This window comes from Equus caballus, chromosome 20 (genome assembly GCF_041296265.1).
Source record: "Equus caballus isolate H_3958 breed thoroughbred chromosome 20, TB-T2T, whole genome shotgun sequence".
Taxonomy (NCBI): domain Eukaryota; kingdom Metazoa; phylum Chordata; class Mammalia; order Perissodactyla; family Equidae; genus Equus; species Equus caballus.
In genome coordinates this window covers 24,944,133-24,964,355 of record NC_091703.1, presented here as the reverse complement: position 1 = coordinate 24,964,355, position 20,223 = coordinate 24,944,133, and the positions used below count along the sequence as shown (strand labels likewise).

At 39.8% G+C, this 20,223-nt stretch overlaps 1 protein-coding gene across 25 annotated transcripts in view; it reads right to left on the bottom strand.

Moving 5' to 3' along the window:
* CARMIL1 (capping protein regulator and myosin 1 linker 1) overlaps nt 1-20,223 on the bottom strand; it is a 312,491-nt gene that overhangs the window by 113,447 nt on the left and 178,821 nt on the right. For all 25 annotated transcript variants that reach the window (XR_011429896.1, XR_011429897.1, XM_003363747.5 and 22 more), the window contains 6 exons: nt 19,058-19,144; nt 13,061-13,164; nt 10,573-10,650; nt 10,361-10,437; nt 6,719-6,823; nt 1,121-1,190 (listed from right to left, as the gene is read on the bottom strand). Coding sequence is in view for 23 of the 25 variants with exons in the window: in XM_003363747.5 (XP_003363795.1) it covers nt 1,121-1,190; nt 6,719-6,823; nt 10,361-10,437; nt 10,573-10,650; nt 13,061-13,164; nt 19,058-19,144 (521 nt within the window). In the remaining 2 variants the exon portion in view is untranslated. The remainder of the gene's footprint in view (nt 1-1,120; nt 1,191-6,718; nt 6,824-10,360; nt 10,438-10,572; nt 10,651-13,060; nt 13,165-19,057; nt 19,145-20,223) is intronic.

The following is a 20,223-nucleotide window of genomic DNA, read 5'->3' as shown; positions in this document are numbered from 1 at the left end:
TACAGCCTAGCTGGGAAAGCATACAGGAGACAATTTAATAATTGTGCAAGGCACTATGTGGTTCAGTGTTCAAATGCATGTCACCACCACTAAGTACTAGGCAATTAGAAAAGGACAAGATCATAAAGGGTTGAAGCAGTCAGGGAAGAAATTCAACAGATGGACAGACAGATAAGAGCAAATAAACTTTATATGTACCAGACACTCTCAGCAGCACTTGTCAAAAAATAGCTTCTCTAAACTTCACAACAAGGTTGCAGCACTAATATTGTCTCCCTTTTGCAGATGCAAAAATTGAGATTTAGTGATATCAACTAATCCATCCAGGATTGAAAACTGGGATCGAACCCTAAGAGTCTGATGCAGGTAGGGAGGAGACTGGACTCGAGCTAGATCCTTCAAGAGAGGGACGCCTTGGAGAAGAAGAGGGACATGGCAAGAGTGTGCCAGGAAGAGACAACATTGGGCATAAAGACCCAGGAACAGGACTGAAGAGACTTCCACCTCCAGCCCTGAGAAGAAGACAGCAAGTCTGACATGCTAGGTAAAGTCGGGCTCCAAAGAGACCGGGTGGTTTATACCTGGGTATTTTCTTACAAATGTAGAGGGGTTTAGTCTCAATTCCTCTCTGCGTTCATTGATAGGAAGTGTTTAGAATTGCTGTAATTTTGAGAAGTATCTTAATTTTTCTGTTTTAAACCAAGACATTAAAAAGTGAAATTCATAACAAGCCAGCCATTCCTTTCATACTCTCTAAATTCAAGGTAGGTTATACACACTTGCCCCCTGCAAGGAATGCTGTACAGTACACTTTTCATGACAGCAAAGCTAGTTGATGACTTTATATCTCAAGGCTCCAGCATAGAATACTTAAGCAACTGGCTCCAAGAAGGGGGGGAAAAGTCATTAAAAACACACTTGAATGCTTTCTGAATGGTGTTCCATGGCTGTTTGTAGATTAAACTTGCAAAATACGGAACATCAAAAACTTCTGTAATGTGTGTTTTTCTGCTTCATTTATACCATCTAGAATCACAGTATCACACTTTTTCCCGGAAAAAAACAAAGCAATTTTCAGGCTCTTATCTATGCTAGTACATACTCTTAAAGATGTTCTTACCTCACAGTTGCTGAGATCAAGAGAAACCCCTTTCAAGTTGTGATTACAAGCCAGGCCCAATAACAGCGCTCTGAGGGGAGGAAATACACATTAGACACAAATTCCACACATCACACTAAGAATTTGTAAGCACACTGAATAAAGCCCAGAGAAAAAAGAACGCCTTTTCTGAATCACAGGTCAAAAACGATCTCACTTTTTAAAATGCCAACTGCATTTCTGCCTCCCAACAGCAGTGAAGAAAATGACAGCGCACATTCTTCTGTTTGACACGGAGCAGATCCATCATAAATGCAAAACCCGACAGGATTGCTATTCCTATGCAAATAAACCAACAGTACACCTAATTGCACATTGAAATTAAATTGTGTTCATCACAGATCAATTCCCACCTGCATCTGCTGGGAACACCTTTAATAATGTTTAGAATATTATTAGGCAATTGTTATTATAATAGCAAAGTAAAGCTGGTTTTCCCTAAGGAATGTTAGTGAGGAAGTCAGGCTCCACAGTATTCCAGGATGTGAAGTTATATCTAGATGGGTTTATTAAAGGGCCTACAGAGCAGGGATGGGTAAGGGTATAACAGCACCGGAAATAAGGAACAGGTCTTGAGTGTGAGTTCAGCATCCTGCCTGTGTGTCTGGCTACTAGCTGGTCACAAGGTAAACCACATCATCGTCTCAAAAGGAATGTTCTCATCAGCAGATTGAGGAGACTGGACTAATCACTGGGATCTCATATCTCTAAGAGAGTGAATTGATTCTACTCTCCTGACTCTGTCCTATGAAATCCAACACCATTGAGCAGGCTTGAAACATAAGTTTCACACATGCACACACATCCATTGAATTACACTGAGACGGGCCGGCCCAGTGGAATAGTGGTTAAGTCTGGCACAGTCTGCTTCAGTGGCCTGGGTTCACAGGTTTGGATCTTGGACGCAGACCTACACCACTTGTCAAGCCATGCTGTAGCAGTGACCCACATACAAAATAAAAGAAGACTGGCACAGATGTTAGCTCAGAGCAAATTTTCCTCACCACCAAAAAAAAAAATTACATTGAGAAGACACAAGGCCCTCAGGCAGGCCCTGTAAGGAATACAAAGATGAGCACAAGAGGGCTCCTGCTCTCAAGCAAGGGAAACAAGTATGTGTGTAAATAACTATAATACAAGGCAGACAGTAGTAAGAACTAGAGAGCAGAACTGAGGCATCTGCTACCTAGGGCTGACTACCTGTTCTCAGTGTTCCAAGGAAAAAGACCTGCACCCAGTATACTCCAAAAATACCCCAGGGTAAGGGTGAGGTGGGAAGGTAAGGAATTATTTCACGGCAAAGTCTCTGAGATTTTCCCCTCCCAGTGGTTCTCTGGCCTCATCCACCGAGAGAGAACCCCAGCAGTGGGCGTGGAGCAGAAGAGCTTGGCTGCTCCCAACTATGAAAACAACCCCTGCAGGAAGAAAGCTGGAGGGCAGTGCCTTGCTCCTCATGCCTTTAATCCAGCTCACTAGCCCCTTATTCCAAGACACTGTCCTATGAGAAAGGCTGGGCATATCTCATCTCTGTGCTTGCTTCTGTTCAACTACTTAATAAATTGTTTCTTCTCCTAAAAAGTGCTTTTTCCCTTTCTTTCTTGCGGGTAGTAATGAGCTGCTGAAATCGATTGGGACTGAGAACCAAAAGGCCAGTCCAGAGGTCCCGGTTCTTACTAACAGCTGGGTGGTCTCAAGCACATCTTTTTCTCTCTGTGTCTCAGGTTCTCATCAGCAAAATGGGAGAGTGAGGACATTACCAAAGAGGTTCCTTTTATTTCTAACACATGCTGAGTTTCTAGGACTTAGCCACATTATTTCACGTTGTATTCTTCTAAGGTTTAGATGGAAGGAGACTTCTTCCTATTTTCTGACTTGTAGATTAAGACCAAGAAAACAAATGGTGTGCTTTCTGATATTTAACTATAGAAGGTCGATGATTAAGAGGTAAAGACTCATGAGACAATACAAATAACCCACAGAAACTGTCCTTAGTAAAATGAAATAAAGCAGAACAACTATAACAAAGCATAGCAGGCACTGGGGAAAAATTCTACAGCAAGATATGTTATTTCTTTTAACCCAGTGATGGAAAAACTGCCTTAACAATTATCCTCTTGATCCTCAATCATTAGTGCAAAATTGGTTAAGAGAAGAATTTGTATTTAACTTCTCAGCTCTATGTGGGGAAAATATGTGATGCTATATGTAATTCTGGAATAGCACATTTAATAGGTTAATTAAAAATACTTGGCCAGGGATATGGGGTCGGAGAGAAAGGGTACTACGTGGCAGGGAGGGCAGGAGGACAGAAGGAAGAAGGGACAAGGGGGAGAGAAAGCGAAAGAACAAGAATGAGCAGTAAACAGGAAATTAAAAACCAGTCTGAGTGACACTGGAGCAAGGAGCATCCTTGGGACACACATGAACTGCACTATTCCGGAGGTTTTAGGAAACACCAAGGAACGGTGTCACCATGTTCTTTAAAGCCGCTTGAAACACTTTAAGATGGACTAAAACAGCCTCCAAGGAAAAACATAACTGTGAAGTAAGCAGTTATATTCTTTGTATTGCTTTCAAAGAACCCCAAATTAAGAGGGAAAATTCTGCAAAATATTATTATACCCAAACTTAAAGTGTTACTCTCAAAAGAAGTCGCATTTCTTTAGCTTATTCTCTTAAGGCCACTATTCCTCAACCCTTTAAGAAACAAAGGTGTCCTCCAGCGCTCTTGGTGCAGTGGAGCGAAGTGTGTGCTTAGGAACAGTACTGAGCCAGAGTCAGCTGTGGGGCAGCGGGGGCCACTGGTACGCACCTCCCAGAACCCCCTTGGCTATCAGTCCTCCTTGGGAACTGCTTCCACTGAAGAAAAAATGCCTTGAACAAGGTCACATCTCTTTCCAGAGGCAGCCTATACCCAAGGACAGATCAACACAGGGGTATAAAGGCCTAGTCTCCTATCTCAACTCAGGACAGCTCTGTGAAGGGCCAATCCAGCAACAAAGCTCCCATGAGGTTGGCAGAGGCCTTCATTTTGAAGGCGTCTCCCTTCAGCATCCCCTCTGTCCAATCCTGCTTTCTTCCCACCTCCTCCTCCACAGAGGGGATTCCAAGAGCACTTCCTGATAAATACCCTACATGCTAATCTCCATCTCTAAGTCTACTTCCCAGGAAACCCAATCTGTGACAGTGAGTTCTGACAAATTACTTAGCTTCTCTGAGCCTCAATTTCCTCACCTGTGAAACAGAGATAATGATACCCTCCCTCCCACAACTGTAGTCAACACCGCAGGTGACAGTCTCTATATAAGCATCTAGATTGGTGTCTAGCTTAGGGTAGTGCTTTGCAAGTTCCCTATCATCCCCACCCCCTCAAAGGTAAACCCGAGCACCTCAGTTTTGTGATGACTTTTCAAATTATAGTATCACATTAAAGGTACATACGGAATTTTGTTTACAGACTCTTCAGCAGTGAAGTCTTTTGCCCCACATTAAAATTTGTACTGAATAAAACATAGACCTGAAGAGACTACATTATTAAACATCCATATAAATAACAACAGGTCACATGATTTAACACAAAATAACTTTGAAGTATAACATTTATAAGTTTATAGCTATAATAAAGTACAGTAAATCCAGTGTTGTTGTGGTATGGGATATTCTGTAAAATCAACTACGCTAACCAGTGAAGAGCTACTCTACATTTAAGAGGGATCAACAATATTAAAAGAATTAGACAGGGGGCCGGCCCAGTGGCCGAGTGGTTAAGTTCTCACGCTCCACTTCAGGGCCCAGGGTTTCACCGGGTTCGAATCCTGGGTAAGGACATGGCATCACTTATCAAGCCATGCTGAGCTCATCCCACATGCCACAACTAGAAGGACCGACAACTAAAAATACACAACTATGTACCAGGGGGCTTTGGGGAGAAAAAGAAAACAGAATAAAAATAAAAAATAAAATCTTAAAAAAAAAAAGAATTAGAGGGGCCGGCCCGGTGGTGCAGCAGTTAAGTTCGCACATTCTGTTTCAGCAGCACAGGGTTCACCGGTTTGGTTCCCGGGTGCGGACATGGCACTGCTTGGCAAGCCATGCTGTGGTAGGCATCCCACATATAAAGTAGAGGAAGATGGGCACGGATGTTAGCTCAGGGCTAGTCTTCCTCAGCAAAAAGAGGAGGATTGACAGCAGATGTTAGCTCAGGGCTAATCTTCCTCAAAAAGAAAAAAAAGGAAAGAAAAAGTTACAGTACCATGTACCTAGGACTAAAACTATTTTCAACATGGTAATGCTAATCTCTCACTGATACACTGAGGGCAAGGACTAGGTCTGGTTTTGCTTTACTACTCAGTAGTGCCCTTGTGGTCTCTAGCACATTATAGATGCTCAATAAATACTAGCCAAATGAATAAGTAAAGAAGTGTGATTAAATTATAATGGAATCCCTTTAGAGTATTGATTCTGATAGCCTTATTCATATCCATACAAACAGCCTAGTCATGAGGCTTTTACTATTCACAGCTGTGACATTTAAAGACCTCTAATACTTTAATTCAATATTTTTTTTTAAAAAGCCCTGCTATAAGATTTTGTTGGTTTTATTTTAGCACTTGACTGGATCTACTGTTCTTAAAGGCACCCATTGTTTTAGTCACACAACACTATGTGAAATACTGTAATCAAGAGCTTTGCACCTCTCAAAAAAAAAAGACAATTTACAAATTAAAGATTCATTTTCTAGCAAAATGAATAGCAGACATTGATTTTAACATTTCATACAAATTACAAAAGAAAAATTAAATGGTGATTTACATGTTAGCTAGGGAAAGGAGAAATCTGTGCATACATCTGAGCATATCTGACAACATACGTAACTACTTGAAAACATGTCCTTTAGACTCAAAGCAAATTTAATTCTATAGCCCATGTACACTGAATTTTTTATTATTTCTGGGAATGGTGAATAGAAATTTCAAGTATAACAAATTATTCTTAAACTTTAATTTAGCTAAAAAGTTGAACTTCACCACTATACCAACACTACGGACATTAACCCATAATATAAGTTGGCTGCCAAGTAAAAATACCAAACGGATGATCTATACTGACCTGGATAACTCAGAAACCAAAGCACCTAAAAGTTGATTCTGTTGTATACACATGTGTATAGAGTTTGACTATTACTGTTAGTAGAAACATTTCGAATAAATATTGGTTAAAACACACACACACACACACACACAAATATACCTAAAATGAACTGAACAGAGATTGATATAAAGGCAATGGCACCTGGGAACAAAACTTTTATAGAAGATCAGTGACTACTACCAAAGTCACAAACCAAAGAAAGCTATTTTTTTCACAGAAGATGCAATAATATCAATAATGTACAATGTACTCAAAAAGATTTTCATTTCCTTTTGTGCTCATAATAAAAAGGCATTTTCAGCCGCCTTGTCTGCTTCAGGATTATGCGTCTTTTTCCCTTCCCTCAAGCACATTCATAATAACAAATTGAACTTTAAAAGGTCTGGAGAAAATGAACTAACCACTCACTTTAAGGGCTCAGGAGATAGTTTTGTGCCTGAAAGGTTGATCTGCATCAGAGCCAGAGAACTACTAAAAAACTGCTTGAAAGACGGGGGTACTTCTTTTCCTTTCCTGCAAAACAAAACACACAAGTCACACCAGCAGTTACCCGTCCCTCTGAGCGCCCCGCTTCCAAATTGACAAAACTATCCATCGTCACTCACTGTGAAATAAGCCGTGAATCAGTTACATTTTCAGTAGAAATTTAAAGGTAAAAAGAAACAAAATGCCTGAAACCTAAATAAATTAATTCAACACAATTAAAGGAATGATGTGAGAGAAGCTAAGATATCCTGTTAAGTCTTTATAATATTTTATTCCTATTCTTCGTAGCCCATGAACTCATTGTGTTCTATCCCTAGATCTTTAGAAAACTCCATGTTTGGATTTTTAAGAAATAAGAGGTCAAAGAAGATGTATATTTCTCATCAATTTAAAGAGCTTTCCCACTGAGTGGCATCGAATGTTAAGGATCGCTACGTGCATCTGGCAATATTTTCAGATGCAGTAAGTCTCAGATGCAACAAGATTGTGACCTGATGTCAAGCTGAGGAACAGCATGGAAAGTCTGACTGGGGGCCGGCCCAGTGAGGCAGCGGTTAAGTGCGCATGTTCCGCTTCGGCGGCCCGGGGTTTGCCGGTTCGGATCCCGGGTGCAGACATGGCGCCGCGTGGCAAGCCATGCTGTGGTAGATGTTTCACATATAAAGTAGAGGAAGATGGGCGTGGATGTTAGCTCAGGGCCAGTCTTCCTCAGTGAAAAGAGGAGGATTGGCAGCAGTTAGCTCAGGGCTAATCTTCCTCAAAAAAAACAACAGCAAAAAAGAAAGAAAGAAAGAAAGAAAGTCTGACTGGCATGAAGCCTGCATGACAAATATCCTGCTCAGGTCTTATACCCATACCACAGATCTAATAATTTCAGGCCAAATATTAGAATAGTTAAAGACAAGCTCCAAAAGGAAATGGCTATAAGCTCCATGCTACTACAGCGGGAAGTTAGTGGATCAAATTATACAGCTCAGCAAGAAGGCAGTCAACACCACAGTACGAGGGTTTGAGAAAACAAGATTCCAGAGTCACAGTTGGAATGTGAACTCTTTGCTTGTTTTGTTCTATCTGACAGGATCATTGGAAGGACTGAATAGGTCCACATAAGCAAAGCACTTAGCCTGATGCGTAGTAAACACTCATTTACTGGCAGTCATTCCTGTTCTGCGGAGGATTCACAGACTCTCACAGCAGAGGCCATCTTAGTGGTCTAGCTCAACCACGTAATATTCAACAACATTTACTATACAGAGATCCAGGGAAACCTTTCAATATTTGAAAAAGCTTTTAAAACAGGACAATTTCAGGCTAGTTGAGAAGAAATATCTAAGCAATCAGAATCTTTATTTAAAAAGACGAGAAAGAAATTTAAGAGAAAAGAGAATTCTGGTGGAATATATATTAGACGTTTCAAACAACTCTGGGTCCAGATAGTAGAACAATATAATATAAGCTTGTATATTCCTGTTCATTTTTTGATGAGCAAATGTTGTTAAATTATTCTTTGAATATAGTTCTCCTCCTGTTAGTCTGTCACGGTGTTAACTCTTCCAGTGTTTGCAAATATTCACTGCCCCTTTCTGAGGCAGGATGCTCTGTCACCCCACTGGTGGCAGGCTTGGCCGTGCAAGTCCCTTTGGCCAATGGGATGTTAGCAGAAGTGACATGTGTGACCTCCCAAGAGAAGTTTTACCAGCCAGTACTTGCACTACCATGATTCTTTTTCCTCTGCTATGTGACTGTCAACATTCTAGAGAGAGGCTGCTCTGCCTCCCAGAGTGAAGACAATGTGGCCAGCCCACAAGAGACATGTCACAAAATCATCACTGCCGAGGGGCCAGACCGGTGGTGCAGTGGTTAAGTGCACACGTTCCACTTCTCGGCAGCCCGGGGTTCGCAGGTTCGGATCCCAGGTGCAGACATGGCACCTCGTGGCAAGCCACGCTGCGTTAGGCATCCTACGTATAAAGTAGAGGAAGATGGGCACGGATGTTAGCTCAGGGCCAGTCTTCCTCAGCAAAAAGAGGAGGATTGACAGCAGTTAGCTCAGGGCTAATCTTCCTCAAAAAAAGAAAAAAATCATCATTGCTGAAAGCCAGGGAGATGGTGGTGGGTTGGGGTGGGGGGATGATTTGTTACTGCAGAACAACCTGACCTTTCCTGACTGATACATTTGTGAAATTATCTGTGAACAGAAGTCTGAATAGCCTGGCTAACGATCCACAACTCTGTGTAAATGCAGCAATTTCAACATAATTACTAAAGGCTTTCTATGATTATATCTAGGTAAGGCACTGGGTATTAAACAGTTTCATCACAACTTTTCCTTTGAAAGCAAGGCAATTTGTTAGCACAATTCTGCTCTACAAGCCTAATAGTTCTACTCAAGGCCAGGCATCACAGCACACACAGTATTGTGATCTCAAAAGAGTTGATGACACAAAACTCTTCACAGTCTATGATATCATCTTCCAGCTCAGCTCCTCAGTCAATTCCAGCTCCATCAAAGCACGGCTTCACAAGCTGCCTGCAAATACACGAGCTGACTGAGTGGTCTCTGTTAATATGCTCTAAGGCCCTCAGAATAAAGTATCTTAGACAATGTTCAACTTCTCCTACTATTTTACATCCTAGATTTTACACTCTCTGATCTTATTCGATTGAGGTACTTGTGGCATACTTTTCCTATTGTGAAAAGATTTACATCACTGTTGAAGTAACAGACCATTAGTACTTTAAAATATAGAATAATTCATTTGTGAGGTGCAATTGTAGAATAAAGCATGCTGAATAACTGAATTTTCCAAATAAGTGAGACTTATCCCTTTGATTACATAAAACTTTTAAAAAGTTAACCAATAAAATGGAGCTATTTCTAATATTAAGCAATTTTCCATGTTATTAAAATGACCATATAATGACCAAAATATTGCTTATGATTTGTGGTCATAATTACAAGTGCTAAGTGTTGAACTGTATTAATATAGCGGATGGTCCCAGAATTCCAGGTTTATACGACCCATGTACTTTTCATAATTCCTTTCCCCATTCTAAGTTGCCGCTCTGTGTGAACACCTGCTGCTCTAATCTACTGCCTCATTTTGCAAACAATTCTAAGTCAGCAGGGCAGAAGTGAGGTCCCTAGACTAGTCCCCCACATCCAAAGGTAAAATGCATGAGCTTTGGGATGACTGTTCTCTTTGCTCCCCATAGGTAGTTTATACTTAATTCCAAGTTCATCATTAAGAAATACCTGTAGAAGTTTCTAAAAGGGCTTTACCATATTAAGAGAGAGTGCTTGTCCGCTTCTGAGAAACAGTACATTATTATATAGTTCACACGGGCAGGCTAGAGCTATTGATAAGAACATCAACCTTTGGTGAAAAAAGATAACAAAAACTTGAACTTTCAAGCCTTAATATTCATAGATAATGGTTTAAATTTGTCTCCTTCTTCCATGTGCAATATTTCGCCCTTTATCATTCTATTCTCATACCACTGCAACTTTCTCTGAGAGCAAGACACACCTAGATGATAATGAAAGCAGGAATAAATCCATACCGGTGAGAAAAGACAGTTCTGGAGAGATTGAGTACAGCTAAATATTGAAGGCATCCACGGAGAAGAGCTCCACAGACCTGAGAAAGAAAGCAAGTCACGCTTATTTTCAAATATTTATAGGGCTAAGAGAATATTTTATTAGAAAGCAAGCCCCTTGTATCCCATCTAAATAGCTGTTTCAAGACCCCCAGAGCAATATAAAAAAATATTACCATGTCCAGGGAACATTCTGTATTGGATAAGTCCAGATGAGCAATGGCGTTAGGCTGAGCCAAAAAACTGTACATGTACTTGAAATCAAAAACAAAAACAAATTAGGATTTAGAAACACATACACACACACACAATACAAGCTAATATTTTCAAATGAAATTGCCCAAATCCTCCTAGAATCATTTTCTACTCTTCCCAAGAGGATTTGCAGAATTTTCTGTCATTGCATTACCTTCGCTGGGAGCAAAAATCCAAAGAATATTTAAAATAAAATTATGTTTAAGTTAAAAAAAACAAGGCCAAATGGGATCTTGGCTACCAAACCCCCTTTTTATTACAACATGGCTTCGTTTTCCTGATGAGCTCCATTTTTATTATACAATTTTGGAACAGTGCTAATTAATTTTAATTGCTGAGATTGAAATACCACCTGAATTGCAGTCACCCTATCAAAATGCTAATCACTGCTGAAAGTGTTGGAGGAACCACTAATGTGAATTTGAGAGTCTCAGGCTATACCCTCTTCTATCCAACACAATGATTTTTCTATTTTTAGTTACTTCCAAAATCTAACAAGGTAGGGCCTGACAGCACTATTAGTTTGTTTTTGTAATTTCACATATAGCAAAGACACTTCAGGTTTCAGGAGGTCACACTGCCTAAACTCTCCCCAACCCCCCATGCAAGGCCATCAAAACAATAAAATTAACAACTCTCTGTTCTTCTCGATTCGTCCTGTGTGAGTGGCAACACCAGAGTCCACCAATGGAGTCCAAGCTCCTGTCACCGGGTAAATAGCTAAATTCTCTTTTGATTCCCTGGATGCCATGAGATACTTGCAAAGACAAACTTAATACTGACACGGTCCTAGTCCTCGGCAGAGACTCCTAAGTGTAGCAGCTTAGTTACGTGATGCTTGAGAAATATCCTCTCTACCCAGGAATTCAGAAGAGCAAAAGATCAGCCTGTACATCACTTCAGAGTGACCAGATACACAGAACAGACTGTATTAAGGGAAGCTGATTCAGAAGAATAATTTTGTTCTCACTTTCATGAAGATCTCACTGCTTCTCTGTCTCTGTCTGGCACTGTTTTACTCCTGGCCACCAGCTAGGGGAGCTCTAATCACCCTCAAATGGTGATAAGTCCCTACTTGGCCAACACTTCTCCAAAGAGACAGGCCCTGCTAGGCTGCTCTCTCTGCAGGCACAGGGCCTGGAGAGCCCCTCCTTGCACCTGCTGCATGGCTCCCAGAACCTCAGCCTGCCCAGGGCTAGAAGCCCACTCTCACTCAGGCCTCTTCATTCCACTTCCCCTTCCTCAGAGGCAAGCTGGGACAAGACCCACCCCTGGATGGGGAAAAAATCCTGGGCTACTCTGCCATCTTGAATGACTATTAATGCCCCTATTTTAGCAGAGTCTTATTATATAATCTTCAGGCTCTTCTTTTATCCCTCTTTCTGTTCCTCTAGTTCATCACTGTAACGTTTTGGTGGTTCACATCGGACTCCTTGTTTGTTTCATCTGGGGAGGGAGGACATTTATGAATCATCAGAGAAGGTGGTGACTAAAATTGGACAATGTGTTGAAAAGTCATAGCGTACTAGAAAACAAGTATTATTGAAATGATTTCAAGTGTGAGGGAGAGGGAAAAATCTACAAAAAGGACTTTGGCAACATTCCCTGCTTTACATGGAAAGTAAAACAGGAGAGAAATGAGAATAAATTTCACAGTGTTTTTCACCCCCATAAAGCAGTGGAATGCAAACTAAGGTCCTTCGAACATGTCCGCCTGCTGTAGGCCTACTGGTAAGGGAGCAGTTCCTCTAAATGCCATTATGGTGACCAGAGGGGGACCACTCACCACATTTAGTAATGAGATGATACCTAATTCACTGGATCAAGTTCTGCCAAACATTTATATTACTGATTCAGGTGCATGAATAATCTTGCTACAAATGAGGGGAAACTTTTTGCCTTCACACAAATTTTAAAGAGCTGTCCCAGTTTACTCCTAACTCCCCCTTCTCCCTACTACATTCATGAAACAGCCCAGGACTGGAGTTTAGCCCAATATCTCCTTTCAATCGCAAACTATAAAAAACCCACCATTCTTCCCAACAATATTATTGAGTGATGAAATAACTCCATTTACATTTCCAATCTTTCTTATCAGGCAATTTTAACAGGTACAATAATGTTTTATAATGAAGAAAGAAATTTCTTCAGAAAAAGTATTTCCAAAGAGAATTTAAACTTCAGCAACATTAAGTGGGATGGGGGGAGTGGGGGGAGACAGACTTATTGATAGACTATGTTTAATTTAGGAAGGCTCCGGAATTTTTCCCTAAAACACTTCATAAGCTCATAACAAAATGATTTTTAAGGTGTTATGATAAATGGATATGCAGGGAAATAAGTTAGAAAGCCATGTTGAGAAATTATTCCAGCTCCTTTGAAGATGGCATAAAGGAAAGGAAAACCTACCGAGAGGTCATCTCCACGCAGGACGTTCCCTGAGAGGTCTAGGTGGGTAAGGGTGGTGGCAGTCAACAGGTTGGCACTGAGTGACTGAGAAAGGCTATTCACCCCTGCAACAACGAGAAGATCCAGGCTCAATTTCCACTCCAGGAAACAAAATGAGGCTTGTGAGTTTCTATAAATGGCCCAGCAGTCCCCTCAAATTGCAGGACTGAGGTTAACCATAAGCACTGTCCCCAAAAGGTAGCACTATGATTGCCCTTTTTTTGACATCCCCTCAGGAAGAACAGGTTAGTCACAGACAGAACCGTCTCTCTTAGGAGAAAGAAATGGATCAGCTTCATTTTGCTCCACTTCTTCTGATGTAGATGGACAGGATTTTAAAGCAATCTAATTGATCATTTCTACCCTTTTCTTAATCCTGCCAGGCAATTCTTGACTTAGCATATAGTATTGAAATGATGCAGGTGCAAATTCAGATACTTTAGGCTATTTAAAGTACTTGGAAGTTAATACAGGAATGCACTGCTCTACTTAAGGTAGTAGATTCAAGGAAAATTTTAGACTGAAATGGATTTTACAAAGAGTGAGAAAATGATCTATACACAATGTAAGAAGCAATTAAAAAGAAAAAGTGATCATTTTGACACTCTATATACTATTTACATACATAACATTAATGGCTCAAGTTAAAGTCAACTGAACTAAACTGTTAATACCATCTCAGAAAGCAAAGAATGAATATATGAGGAGGACAAGATTATTCTGTGAAAGAATCCACAACTAAAATATACAACTATATACTGGGGGGATCTGGGGAGAAAAAAGAGGGAAAAAAAGATTATTCTGTGAAGAGAGAGCTATGTTCTCTTATACGTGGGTAATAGTAATTGAAACAGGCCTGCTAATCAAGGCTTTGTAGTGGGTGAATTTTCATCAGGCCACTTCTTCATGGGGGAGCAGAGGCTCTAGGAGATGTGTGACTACAAAATAGGAGCCCACAAGAGTCTGGTCACTCACTGGGATTCAAAGAGGTCAATACACACAATATCACTGATGATGATTCTTAAGAAAACAGGGACGTGGGGTATAGCAAAGTTCTTCATGTTTCTATTAAAAGGCTACAGTTCCAATTAGTATATCTTGGAAATATGACTATGTCTAAATTGGGTATACTTTTATAAATTATTTTGTTTTTCTTGTTTTTTAGTAAAATTCTTTTTGAATATTCCAGCCTGACTCTACCACCCTAAAGAGAAACAGGAAAGGGGGTTTTTGTCCACCTTGGACAGAGCCTTCATCCAGATAAGAGGTCAGGGTCAGGCCTGCCAGTGAGAGCCAGAACTGGTCACGGCAGCAGGATCTAATGAGGGCGCTCCAAGAAAAAACCTGAGGGTTATAAACACAGTCCTGCACTAGAGCAGTTTAGGTGTTTGGTGTGCGGTACTCAGGAAGGTGTGTGGTACTGATATTATCTTATCCTCCAGCTTTGAACAGTTACAAAGAACCGACTCCAGTGTGTGTCTAACAAAGGCTACTGAGCCATCTCTCAAAGATGAGTGCGCATTTGGGTATGTAGACAGAAGAGACAGAGGGGCAGTGTGAAAGATGTTTTACTTAAGTACAAAGAAGAATTTCTTAGCTATCAACTCAACATTTATTAACTGCTCATAAAATGTTTCTAAAATGCTGGGGATTGGGAGACATGTAAATAAGACCCATTCTTTGCCCTCAAAAAGTTCAAAGATCATCAGGAAGGAAACTAAGTAAATTCCAGGATGAAAAGTCAGTGCTACATAAGAATATTTATTCAATGCAACAAATCTTTATTGAAAGTCACCTGTGTACCAGGCATAGGCTTCTGAGACCCAGGGAATACTATCTTACCCTCTAAAAGCCAGTCCAGTGGGAGACACAGGCAGCCCAATAATCACAATCCAGTGAGGTCAGTACTATCAACAAGGTAAGAAACAAGAACTTGGCAATGAAAAGGATGGAGATTTGATTAATTACGTTAGATAAAAGGAACCCTCAATGGCCTCTAGAAAAGGTTAATTTCTTGAGGTAACTTCTCTGATTGTCTAAATGATCAATCTTCCTTCAGTTTGTCCTGTTATTAATAGTATTAATGCATTTTGTAATGGAATAATTGAGTCCACAACATAATGGAAAACACCAGATTGTCATCAAGAAAATCATTTGTAAAATCATTTTCTCAGTGAGGTATATAACAAAACTCAATGAATAAATTTCAAAATTAGAAGGTCAAATTAGTCTTGACAGCAAAATGCTCCTTGACAAGTGCTGGCACTTGGCAGTTGGTCAACATCTGAATAGAATCAAGAGAGAATCATGTTAGCAGCAGCTAAGCTTCATGCTACTGAAACAGAATGAAGGATTTCCTCTCCCACCTCTTGAGGTTACATTCACAACAGGCCTGTGTTAATAAGTACACTAATAGCAGGAAATTACAAAAATATAGGACAGAAAAAATCTGGGCTCTTACAACCCAAACTAAACACACATTTGCATGCCATCCTTGATTCTGGCTGTCTAGTGATTTTGTCTGTTCTTTGTATTTATTATCGGAGTGTTTACAGCTGGAAAAAGGTGGTACCAGATGGCCCTGCATTGACATAATCTGGCAACCAGCAGGACATTTACTAGAAATCCAGAAAACTATCATTTAGCTAACATCTGAGGAAGAAAAAGGGTATTTGGAGATAGTATAGATGTCATGGGAATATTGAAAAAACAAAATCTGTCTTGAATTATAGAGCCACGAATATAAATGTTTTCATAGAACAAAAATATAAAAGTTAGTCCAACTCAGCAAAAGCTTAAAACTCAAAATTAATCTGAATTAGTTTGAACCTGCAAACGTCTCAGATCCTATGTGAAAGTCTGCAAGAAAGCCTTCAAGAAATCAATTTTTAAAAAAACGCAACATTTCAACATCTTAGGAAGGGTGACAAATTCTTTGAGTCACATGTTATAAGACAATATTAATTCTCCAAACACATATTTTACTGCAGGGAAGAGATAAATGTGATACCCTTTCTTTGTGAAGAGTAGAGCAAAGGTGGTACTGTCCTCACTCACAAGGAAGCCCAGGACCCTGGCTTTGCCTGTGGTACCCCCTACTCTCATCACAAGGAGGGAGAGGGACATCAGTGAGTGGTGGCACTGAGGCACCTGAGAACCAAATCTTACCCTTGGAAGGATAAATGATCACCACATCCCTCTATTTGCTTTACAGTAATAAATAAATAAATATATCAAAAATTTTTTTTTAAACCACTTTTATCTTAAAAAAGTTAGACCTGGACCACTTGATAAATTATTAATATTTTTAATATGTAGAGAATTTGTATAAATTAAGAAAAAAGATCAGCATTGTAAATAGAGAAGTAACAAAAGATGGAAACTAGCAGTTTCCTCCAAAAGAAATACAAATGACGAAGGAACAAGGCAGAAAAAGTTACCTAAGCAATAACTGAGGAAACTAAAATTTAAATATCACAACACTTTTGCTTATGCGCTTGATAAACAACGATAAAGGAGAATAATATCCAGTGAGAGTGTGAAGAGATTTGTACAAAATACTTGGAAAACAACTTAACAATAACTATCAAAAAAACTTTAAAAACTGATGCAAACTCTTCAATCTAGCAATTCCACTTACAGGAATTTATCCTAAAGAAGAAATTTAAAAATGACCAATAATTAGATATACAAGTCATGTTAACATTGTTTGATTTATTGAAAAATTAAAAATCATCTAAGTGTATGATAACAGATTATTTAAATAAATTATGGAACATTTTCCATAAGCTGGAATATCATGTAGCCATTGAAGGTGATCATGCGTTTACTGACATAAGTGATCATAAGATACTATGTGGGGAAAAATGTTTAGGTAATAATAAGCATAGTATGATCCCATATATGCAAGTGTGTGTTTGTTGGTATGTATATAAATAAACTGCATACAGACAGGAAACAGTATGGAAGGATAGGCAAATTATCAATAATAACATTCTTGTAATGGTTTCATACTGGCATTACAAGTAAGTTTTGCTTTCTTATTTACACTTTTCAGTATCTTCGAAATCTTTACTATAAATATGTAACACATTGATAAGCATCAGAAAAAAAGTTTTTATAAAACTGACCTGCTGAGTTACAACAGTGATAACACAAGGGATGACACTTAACTTTAAGCGCTATAGATGGCTTCAGGCACCAGGACTGAAAACATTGATTCCTGGGGAAATCTTTCCCTTTGAAAATTTACTTTTATGCCTTAATCTTAAATGTGTGTACAAATGTGTGCACATAAAATCATGAGACTTATGAAACTAACCCCAAGTTCAAAACCTTCTTAGTGTAACTGTATGTTCAGAATAAAGTATCCATGACACATTCAGTGAGACCCTGCAATGTGCCAGGGACACAGCGATGAATGAGGCCAAGCCCTTACCGTCTGGAAACTTGCAGGATAGGACACAATCAAAATACAATGGGAAACGTGCTAAAATAGAGGAATTTACAAAGTGTGACAGAACACAGAGAAAGGCGCATTGAATTCTGTAAGGTGTAGGGAGAGGAGGCTGCCTAAGAAGGCTTCAAAGAGAAAGTGAGATAGAAGCGGCATCTTACAGGATGAGCAGTAATTCCCCAAATTTGTGGGTGGGGACACTGAGGTTGTCCCAGGCTGAAATAAAAGCACATAAATAAAAGCACAAGCACAAAAAATAAAAGCACAAGAGGACGACAATGATGATAATGATGATGGTGGTGGTGGTGGTGGCGGCCCTTTATGCCAAAAACCGCACTGTATCTATATTAACTCATTTAATGCTACCATCTATGATGAAGAACTCATCTCCATCTTACAAATGAAGCAACTGAGGAACCAAGAGATTATAAAAGCATATTCAGAGTAAGTGGAAAAGTTAGGATTCAACCCTAGGCAATGTGGCTTGACAACTGACACTCTTAAGCACTACACATACTGCCTTCTTCAAAAGACAGTGATATATTTAAGAGATGGCAAGTTATTCAATTCAAAAAATTCTCACTGAACACCCACTGTGGTCTGGGCACTGTGCCAGGTGCTAGAGCTAGAGATGAGAGAAGCACAGGCCGCAAGGAGAGCCCCTTTCTAGTAGGGAAGACACAGTATTTTTACCATAACATTAGATATGTGATCTAGAAAGAATACAAAGGAAAGAGCAATTGATTCTGTTGAGGCCTCTGGAGTAGGGAACACGTCTCAGAAGACATGATCACAGATGAAGGTTTTATAAAATAAACTGAAGCTCTTCAAGAGTATTCGGGGATGAAAGAAAAGCTTTTCAGACAACCAGAGCAGAACACGAAGCTGTCCAAAAGCACGATGTATGCAGGAATCTCTCAAATATTACATGGGGTGCTGACGTGGCAAAATAATCATGGAACTGACAGGATTTGATTTGCAACTGGATAAATGACAGAAGGGTGAGTGGCATCAGGAATGAACCTGGGGAAGGAAAAGCAATTTCCAGACACAGGTAGAGGTACAGTGGGGACTCAGTGGTTAGGCCCAACAGTTTTCTGCTGAGCAGACAGTCCATTTGACAGCTGTGTGTAAGCATGTGTTGGGGCAGGGGGCACAGGAAAGGTCGACTTGTTTTTCCAAGGATGAACCAAGAGAAACACAACCAGTTGCCTCTGGGAATGTGAGGCAGGAGACAGGAGGCAGCCAAGTGAGTGTTTCCCAACTCAACGTCTAAGGTAAAGATCGCACGTGTATTTGGAAATCATTGTCTACTCTGACAGCACTTTAGACAACCAGAATTCAAATCACATCATTTCTTTATCTTAAACTTGCCAGCATACTGTAATATACATATTGTTAAAGGCACATACATAACAGAATAATAATTCTAACTATTTCAGGTAGCATGGTGCAGCAGAAATATTATAGACATGAAGTTAAGTAAAGAAGATATACTGTACCTTTAGGTGACAATGAGGTTTTAGATAAATTTAAATGCTTTAATCCCTTTGGGAGTTTGGCAAATTGAATACTTAAAGAGGATACACCTGAGAAAGGAAAAAAAAGAGATGATTAGAATTCTCAGAATTGCATGTGTTTTACAATGCCTGAAAATTGACTAAAATTTGATTCCAATTTATGTGATCATATTTTTCTTTCTAATATCAGACCTTGTTTTCAAATCATCTACCATCATGCATCCTTTTCCTTCTGCCCCACCCATAGGGTGGGAGAAGGGGAAGATTGTTTGATTAAGCACACCAGTATCAAAACTTTACCATTAAAGATGTTTTCTTTTGGCCAAGAATTACCCTCTCCCTCACAGTCCTATTTCAAATGCAAATCCACTTGGGAAAGGTGATCTAACTGTTCCCTCCTTTTCTTTTTAACCTGTGTCTTAATGAGTTGATAGCTCTTCTGAGTGAGCAGATGCATGCTATTTAATCATTGTCAAGAAAAATGGCATAATATTAACTATTCCAATAACAGCTTCACTTTTAGCAGATGGATTCCAATAGTTAACTGGCTTAAGGTTAACAACAAAGCATCAGAGCACGTTTTAACTTCTTCCAAGTAGGTTTGGTAACATGAACTAACTCACTAGGAATTTATAGTATCAAAAATCGGATAGTCTCCAAATTTAATGGCCAGAGTGGGAGACTGAACACCAGCTCCCTCATCCACGGAGTGCAGTGAATGCAGACTGTTTTCTGGGAGAAACTAAGTAATACACGAATGTATGGCCTTCCCACAGATCCTTTAACCAACCCCTGCTTCACGGGTTATCAGCTCCCAGGGGCATGTTCCTGGGGAGCCTCCTGAAACAGTATTAACCGTATGCTCCCCGAGACTGATTCTCAAACTCCAGGCTCCACAAAGGAACGATGGCACTGGTTGCTGCCCTATTATATAATCCCAAATTCTCTACAATTTTATCAAAGTTCATCAAGAAATAACTTCTGTAGAAAAAACCTAAAGATCCTGCAGCTTGACCAAGCCTCTACATGGGCATTTCCCCAAGGAGGGCCAGTGTTCTTAGAGGCCCTGCCAATCTCCCCAAAGTGTTTCATTGTCAACTAAGTTTGACAATCACTGGATCAAATAATGTTAAACAGCTTTTTTTTGA